Source organism: Alosa alosa, chromosome 12 (assembly GCF_017589495.1).
Source record: "Alosa alosa isolate M-15738 ecotype Scorff River chromosome 12, AALO_Geno_1.1, whole genome shotgun sequence".
Classification (NCBI taxonomy): Eukaryota; Metazoa; Chordata; class Actinopteri; order Clupeiformes; family Clupeidae; genus Alosa; species Alosa alosa.
In genome coordinates, this window is record NC_063200.1 from 3,321,258 (window position 1) to 3,330,529 (window position 9,272).

General features: G+C 43.2%; 1 protein-coding gene across 1 annotated transcript in view; it reads left to right on the forward strand.

Moving 5' to 3' along the window:
• Positions 1–5,540: 5,540 nt before the first annotated feature.
• Positions 5,541–9,272, forward strand: part of LOC125304779 (calsenilin-like) — a 26,639-nt gene continuing 22,907 nt past the window's right edge. The window contains exon 1 of the mRNA XM_048259278.1: positions 5,541–5,781. Coding sequence (XP_048115235.1) covers positions 5,776–5,781 — 6 coding nt within the window. The 5' untranslated portion in view covers positions 5,541–5,775. The remainder of the gene's footprint in view (positions 5,782–9,272) is intronic.

A 9,272-nucleotide genomic window follows, 5' to 3' on the forward strand; every position in this document is an offset into this window, starting at 1 on the left:
ACAATAACATAACAATAAGCCTTAGAACTGACATAGCTCACAATAACATAACAATATTGCCTTTGAATTGACATATAGCTAACAATAACATAACAATATGTTTTAGCTCCTCACACAACATAACAATATGTTTTAGCTCACAATAACACAACAATATGTTTTAGCTCACAATAACACAACAATACTCACAATAACAACAATATGTTTTATGAGCTCCTGGTAACAACAATATGTTTTAGCTCACAATAACAACAATATGTTTTGAATTGGACATATAGCTCACAATAACATAACAATATGTTTTGAATTGGACAAATAGCTCACAATAACATAACAATATGTTTTGAATTGGACAAATAGCTCACAATAACATAACAATATGTTTTGAATTGGACAAATAGCTCACAATAACATAACAATATGTTTTGAATTGACATATAGCTCACAATAACATAACAATATGCTTTGAATTGGACAAATAGCTCACAATAACATAACAATATGTTTTGAATTGGACAAATAGCTCACAATAACATAACAATATGTTTTGAATTGGACAAATAGCTCACAATAACATAACAATATGTTTTGAATTGGACATATAGCTCACAATAACATAACAATATGTTTTGAATTGGACATATAGCTAACAATAACATAACAATATGTTTTAGCTCACAATAACATAACAATATGTTCTGAATTGGGAAAAGTACAATTGGCATGTGAAACCAGCAGACCAAGGGGTGCAAGTAGACAGTGGGAGAACTAAACCAGCAGACGAAGGGGTGCAAGTAGACCGTGGGAGAACTAATTGAAATAAACATTTGATAAAGGAGGTGGCTGGTCACCATTCTTTCCACAGACATGCCAGAAGAAATGAGGAAAATACCACAAGCAGACACACACATACACACAGGCCTGCACACACACACACACATACAGACAGACAGCCCCCACACACACACACAGGCCTGCACACACATACATACACACACACACACACACAGGCCTACACACACATACACACAGACAGCCCCCCACACACACACACAGGCCTGCACACACATACATACACACACACACACACACACACAGACAGGCCCCACACACACACACACAGGCCTGCACACACACACACACACACACACACAGACAGCCCCCCCACACACACACACACACAGGCCTGCACACACATACATACACACACACACACACACAGGCCTGCACGCACATACACAGCCTTCCACACGCACACACAGAGAGAGGCCCGCACACACAAAGACGTACACGTGTACAGAGATCCTCAATTAAACCTAGCATCGGCTTAATCCGCCAGGGATGCTAGATACCAGCAGCAGCAGCACCGGGGGCTAAAAATAGCCATGGAGTCTGCAGGAATGAGAAACCTGTGGGCAGAGACAGCTCCCCTGTGCACACCTTGCATCGTTAAGCATGGTCCTCCCTTGCTGCTCCACCAGCACAGCAACATGCCAAGGAGGGGGATCAGAATAAAAGGCTTTTTGATTCACATCGAGCAGCTACACACACACACACACACACACACACACACACACGCTTCAAGCTGCTCATGGAGCCAAGTCAAGTCAAGTCAAGTTTATTTATATAGTGCATTTCATACACAGAGGTCATTCAATGTGCTTTACATAAACAAAAGCAAACCGTATTAGCAAATAAAAGCATAGAAGGGCAATAGTCAAAGAATAGTTAAAGGTAAGATAGATAGATACTTTATTGATCCCCAAGGGAAAATTCAAGAAGAAGTTAAAGATCATAATAAAAAAGAAAACATAAACACATGGTAAAGGTAAAATCATTTAGAAATAATTAAAAAGACACAAGGTAGAATCATTTTCAAGGCAGATTCAGAATTTGTAACTCAGTGCAGTTAGCAGAAAGCATCTGGGGGCACGTTTGAATTCAGTTCAGTTTGTTATGGCTTGGGCAAGTTAAATAAAATGATTATTGTCATTGGCTTTCTTCCCAGTTTTCTTTCTCTCTCTCTCCCTCTCTCTGGTTTGTCTTTTTTTAACTTCACCTTTACCATGCCTGATAGTTGTGTTTAACTTTACAGCTCCCCTCAGTGCTTAGCAACAGTATCCACAGAAACAAACTGGCTCCTCATAAACTTGACAGCCTCCCACCACCACCACCACCTCGACACAGAGTCTGTTACATATGCCTTAAAACAATAGTGATAATTTCAGCAAACAAAATATGTGAATGCCGTTGCAAAATAGTATTGCAAACTAAACATGTGAATGACGTTTCCTGAAAATATGTGAATGCCGTACATGTGAATGTCGTTGCCTTAAAACCAGCAGAATAGTAATCATTTCAGCAAACAAAACATGCGAATGCCGTTGTCTGAGAAGACGTAGACTGGCTGGGAGAGGGGTAAGATGTAATTAGTTGGGTGGTTTGGAGTTGAAAAAGAGGAGCCTATTCTCCAAGGGTTTTCTCTCTCTCTCTCTGTCTATCTCTCTCTCTCTCTATCTCTCGCAGGGAAGTGGATCCCTACCCTCCTCTTAGTGGAAAGGCATCACTTGCAATGCTGGAACATTGACAGCTCTAATTTGGGGGAGAGAGACAGAGATAGAGGAAGATGCTTCTTGAGTGCCTCTTCATTTCTTACCTCTAAACACGCTGTCTGTAAGACTAGAGACTAGGGGGCCTTCGAATCCAGCCTGCACGCTGTCTGTAATACTGGGGGGGGGGTCTTCAGCTCCAGCCTGCATGCTGGTGATGCAGATCAAGCTGTAATGTGAAATTGATTTGAATGGATTGATATGCGATAGCATCCCAAACAAAGTCAGCGTTTGACCTCTCCCGCCCGCTCCCCACTGCTGCTGTCGGAGTCGAGTCCACTCACTCAGGATCCCCGACGTACATGAAGACACTGGTAAAACTCCCAACATTCATTCATGACCATGAACCCTCAGTCTTTGTGGAGGATGCAGTATGTTTCATCTTACTGTCTGTCAAGCTTAAAATAATTCCCCCTTTAACTGACCACTCTTGACTTCAATATGAGGAAGAATGGGCAGCAATATGAGGGAGAATGGGCAGCAGTGTGGTGCTTTGGCCTCCTCCGTGGCGTCAGATGATGAGGTGGTGAACCGTCCCGTAGATAGAGGGACCAATTAAGTGGGCTGATCCCCTGCGGCTACAGGCTTAGATAAAGTGCCCATCCGGTTAATTTGATAACAGCTGAGCGTAATAGGGGGTAGGGGATCCTCAGTGACTCCTCGGCCTTTGGCAAAGTTTTCCATTTTAAAAAAGTTAATTGCAGTTGCTTTCTACTTGGCCATGTCAGCTTTAAGAGACAGGGGAGACTCAACAAGCCGTTTTAAATGTTGTGCCTTAAAGTTTAGCCGATAAATAACAGTTTAGAGTCTAGTTCTTGTTAAATGTTTTACCTATAAATAGCAAAATGTGTGAGAACTTGCCCTGTCTGTGTCATACAGAGAGAAGCCTTGAGCTTTTCATGTGGACTATAGGCCCATGTTTTGGTCAGGATTTACAGGCAAAGTCCACTGTCTGCAAACATTCGGAACATGGATGTTCTTCTTATCAAAATACACTGTGCCTCAGGCATGGTTTAAGGCCCTATAAGCTATCTCTAAATGTAAACTGTTAAGGAACATCAGAGAAAGTTAATTTATCTTGGCCAGCAGTGTATGCATTCATTGTTTATAGCTGCACAGCATTTGTTAACAGCAGCAGAACCCTTTGGAGGCCTAATACTGTTGTGGCCAGACTCCTCGTGACATGAACCTTCTCTGCCTGTTCCCTTTTCCCCAATAGAGATTTCATTGAAGGTTGATCTCTTACAGTCTAGGACTAAGATTAATCCTAGATACTGTGAAAACTCAGTGTACAAAAGTGTAAAATGCAAATAAAACCAGAATGTGATGATATACTAATCTTGAAAACCCAAGGACATAGACAACCAGAAGACCAGTTGCTAGTTCTGAGAATTAAATGTTGTCCCATTCCTGCCAAATATATTTCAGTTGTTCAACGGTATAAGGTGTTCTTAATCATGTTTTTCATTCCATGATGCACCTAATTTGACAGGTCTGGACTGCACACAGATTTCAGCACCTGGACTCTTCCTCTATGGAGAAACACTGTTTAAATATGTACAGAATTTATTTTGCCATTGTTTTCCTGAAATATTCAAGGCCTTCCCTGGAAGAAAACATTGCCTGGATGGCAGTATCATGTCTCAATACAATTTTGGCTCTTACAATTTTGGCTGCAGTTTTTGAATTGAGTAGCCTATCAAACTGTGCACTTAGACAATGGTTATCAGAGGTTGTTCTGAGCCCATACAATGACAGGTCTGGAAACAGGTCTGGTGTTGATGCCGTGCCACCTGAGGTCCAAAAGACCACGGCCATCCAAGTTGTTTTTCAGCTCTTTCCCTTGTTTGCAAAGATTTCTCTGGATTCTCTGAATGTTTTAATAATATTATGTCCTGTAGATGATGAACTCAATTATTTCACAATTTCATTAAGAACAGAGTGATGAATACCCCAACATCTTTACTTCTAAGAGACCCTGCCTCTCTGGGATGCTCTTTTTCATACCCAATTGTGTTGCTATAGTTACCCTAATTAATTGTGAAACATTCCTCCTTTCGTTTTCTTTCTTTATCATTACACAACCTTTCCAGAATTTTGTTACCCTCGTCCCAACTTTTTTAAAAAACATGTTGCTGGTATCAAATTCAAAATTAACATATATTTTCCATGAAATAGTCAAATTGTCAACATGTGGTATGTTGTCTGTGTCCTTTTTGCAACTAAATATTAAGAATTTTGCAGATTTTTGTTTTTATTCACATTTTACACAACGTCCCAACTTTTTCTGATTTGGGGTTGTAAAAAGAAAGACCTCCTGTAAGGGCTGGTCTCCTGTTCATGGATCAAGATGAGACTAAAAATGCTTTTTTTCACTGGAGAAGTTCTCTTTTACTCTATAGGACTACAGTACTAGGCTTTATCCATGAGTGGGCCACCAGCCCTATCAGACCTGCTCAGTGTGAACCATAGACTGTGTATAGAACTATGGTGTGATTGCATGCAGCTGCAGCCCTCATCTGCATCTGGAGCACAATGCCCTGGTGAGGTGTGGTGAGGTGTCATGGTTTATGTGCGATGAGAGTTCAGCTCATAAATATGAACTGGATGAAGAAAATGCTCTGGGTACATCACATGCATTATTCATGATCTCTGTAAAGGGGCAACCTGGGTAAATCCCTTCGCCTCCTTTTCTGAAAGCACAATTTATAGACCATGCAGGAGGACAATGAATCCTAGGTGTAGGCCTACACCAACAGTTAACAATCAATATTGCCTCTGGGATGGGGATCTATAGGTTACACCATCCGTAGGTCCGCATGTTGAAGTTAGGGTTAGCGGGGTTATGTTGCTGTTAGGCTACTCAGAGGGATGACTGTTAGCCTTTCCTCTGGGATAAGACAACCATAGGACGGTGAGCAGAGAGCGCAATCCAACATAGCCCACACGCCCCATCCCCGTGCGATCTCGCTCTCTCTCTCTCTCTCCCTCTCTCTCTGTCTGTCGCTCTCTCTCGGAAAATAAAGAAAAGACGAGGACCATTCTTGACAGTTGAACTGACATCGAGAGCACAGCACGAGAGAGTCGCCAGTAATCGATCTTTTGGATCATTGGAGCTTTTGATACAACACCTACATCTACTCGTCATCCCACACATTTAAAGGCAATGCAGGTAAGCGATGACGAATACATTGTTATATTATTGTTTTGTAAATAGACATTGGTTCGCTGCTGTTTTATAGCGTCTTATTAAGTAAATTACTCGAAACATTGCAGAGCCGAACATCATTACAAGAAGTATTTTAATTAAGTAGTCGTAAGAATCAGGGTTTCGGAAAATGTTCTCACTCCATACTCGAAAAGTTGAAGATTGTGCAGCTGGAAGAGCGCGTAAACTAGGGATGTTTACAGAGAATAATCTCACGTCATCATCAGCTTTGGTGTCATTCTTTACCAAGCCTATATTATAATTTCATGTTATTTTGATGTTTGTTTTTTAAGTGTAAACTTTATATTAGTATCCACTTCAACGTTAACATATAATTTAGCACTGGAAGTAGGCTATAGCTTATGACAAATCATAATAGATACCCAGGCATGCTACAGAACAGAACTGTTTGTGTCCTCACCAGGATAGCGTGATCTTTAATTAACCAAACAAGTCGTAAACAAATGTAGGCTACCCCACTATATTACACCTGGGCTATCAGCTATTACTGGATATCGGTTGCCACTACTTAATTGTTTTGTTGCACTCACCTACTTAAATACTTAAAGGCATTCTTATTGCGCCAGGACAGCTCCAATATAGGCTATCCCATGCTGTGGTTTAATCACCTAATGTAGGCACACAATAGGTTTCCTGTTACATGGAGAGATGGATGTAAATTAGAAAGAGTTTAATTCACATACATTCATTGTGAATGTCCTGGTCATGTTGTTTGTGGGTAGGCTGTGCCCTTTGATGTTGGCTGAGAAATGACTTTCAGGTCAGATGCTTAGTAGAGCTAGGAGCTATATATATATATATATATATATATATATATATATATAGATAGATAGATAGATAGATAGATAGATAGATACTTTATTCATCCCAAGGACATTTTTAGACATCCAGTAGCTTAAATAATATATACATATCTCTCACTTTGATTACACAGGTTTGGTATGGACTGACCATTTGATCATTGATCATGTTAAGGTGTGGTAGAGTGTGTGTAGTGGTGTTAAGGTGCTATGGTAGAGTGTGGTGAAATGGTAAATATAAGTATAAGTATAAACATATAACCAAACTCCACTGTACAATAGAGACAGTAGAAGATAAGAAAAACTAACAAAACTAAATACTAAATATACTATATAAATTAAATTTAAAAAATCCATAGTGTGCTTGAGGGTGATCAAGCATGAGACGCTTGCGGTGACAGGGCCGGGACTGGCCTGTAGTTCTGTGTGCATGGTGAGGTGCTCAAGAGAGTGAGTGTCATGGTGAAGGTGCAAAAAGTAGTCCAGCAGTAGTCCTGTAGTTCTGTGTGCATGATAACAATGACAGTTTACAAGCATTAGTGCCTGATCAGATGCTCAGTCTGTTACCGTAACAGGAATGCCCTCAACCAGCCTGTGGGCTATATGTCAGTTGCTAGTCAAAATATGACTAGCATCCATACAGTATATGCATGCCTTCAAGCTAGTCCATACTATATGTATGCCTTCAAGCTAGTCCATACTATATTAAGCTAGTCCATAGGCCTACTATATGCTTGCCTTTAAGCTAGTCCACACTATATGCATGCTTGTTGCTTGCCCATGCTGTATGCCTGTCTTTTGCTATAGCCCAAACTGTACAGTTTGTACCACACAGACAGTCTACAGTATACTGTACTACGGTGCACTGCATGTCTGAAGCCAGGCCCAGAGCGGGAGCGGAGCCCCTTGCCTGCAGATGTGGGCTACGTGTTGTGGCTTACGTAACGGAGAGGCGAGAGTTCTCCTCCATGATGTGAGAGCTTCTGGCGGCCTGCGTGAGCACTCAGCCTCCACATACCTCAGGCCGTGCTGGGGGAGACGGAGGAGGGGGGGGAGACCGGGGAAGGGCTACATGGGGGGGCTCACGACAGACACTGGGGAAGAGCTACATGGGGAGTGAGCTCGTGTAGGGGGAGGCAGTGCTGGGGAAGATGGGAGATGAGGTATGAGAGACAGAGGTGGGATAGAAAGCTCCATGGGCGGTGAGGTATGAGAGACAGAGGTGGGGTAGAAAGCTCCATGGGCGGTGAGGTAAGAGAGACAGAGGTGGGGTAGAAAGCTCCATGGGCGGTGAGGTAAGAGAGACAGAGGTGGGGTAGAAAGCTCCATGGGCGGTGAGCTCGGTGAAGACAATGCTGAAGGAGGACGAAAAGGGGGGCAGGGTAGAAGAAGACAGGGAGAAGTCCTACATTGGTGTGTGTGTGTGGGGGGGGGTATGTGTGTGTGGGGGGTATGTATGTGTGTGTGTGTGGGGGGGTGGTATAGGGTATCAGAGAGGGGAAGGTAAGACTGAGGCAGAGCAAACGAGTCGGTGAGATGAGCTGATGGGGTGGGGTGGGTGGAGTGGGGGGGGGACTGGGGTAGGGGTGGGGAGAGATGGAGCACAGGAGAAGTCAGAGGGATGATGCACTTCTCTCGGTGAAGGCAACTCTGGGGAAACAGACAGGACATAAGGTGGAGCAGGACAGGGGACCTCAGTGGAGGTGGAGGCACCTTTGGGGGAAATGGTTACAAGAGAGAGTTACAGTACGAGCGAAGAGGGGAGCAGTACAGGTGGGGCAGTACAGGGGGGGCAGTACAGGAGGAGCACTACAGGGGGAGCAGTACAGGAGGAGCACTACAGGGGGGGCACTACAGGGGGAGCAGTACAGGGGGAGTACACTACAGGGGGGCAGCACAGTACAGGGGGAGGGGGAGCACTACAGGGGGGGTGGACACTACAGGGCACATGGGGCTCTAACCGGGCTACACACCAGGCACATGGGCTCTAACAGCCGGGCTACACCAGTACTGAAGTCCATTTACACCGCATATGCACACACTTTCCATACACACCGCGTATGCACACACTTTCCATTTACACAGCGTATGCACACACTTTCAAAACACACCGCGTATGCACACACTTTCAAAACACACCGCGTATGCACACACTTTCCATTTACACCGCGTATGCACACACTTTCCATACACACACACACTATGCACACACTTTCCATACACACCTCGTATGCTGCAACCATTTGCTTCCACTATATGATAGAACTGGCTACTCCGGGTGCGATAGCAGCGTACACATTCCAATGAGACCAGTGTTCCACAACTCTTGTTTTCACATGGCAAACAGAACACCTTATTTACGCTTTATTTACACCATATCTACACTTTATTTACACCATATTTATGCTTTATTTACTCACCTGGTGTGGTAGATAATTCAGCAAGGCAAACAGACCAAGGAGGAAGCTTCGTTACATCGCTCACATGCACAACAAACTAATAAGTCATTTAGCAGACAAGTGATGGTGGGGAATAATGTGGGGAATAAATAAATAAATTAGCCTAACAATGTCAAATGACACAGCGGATGCAGGTCTACTGTAGCCTAGAAATCTAGACGCACCCTAGCGGCAG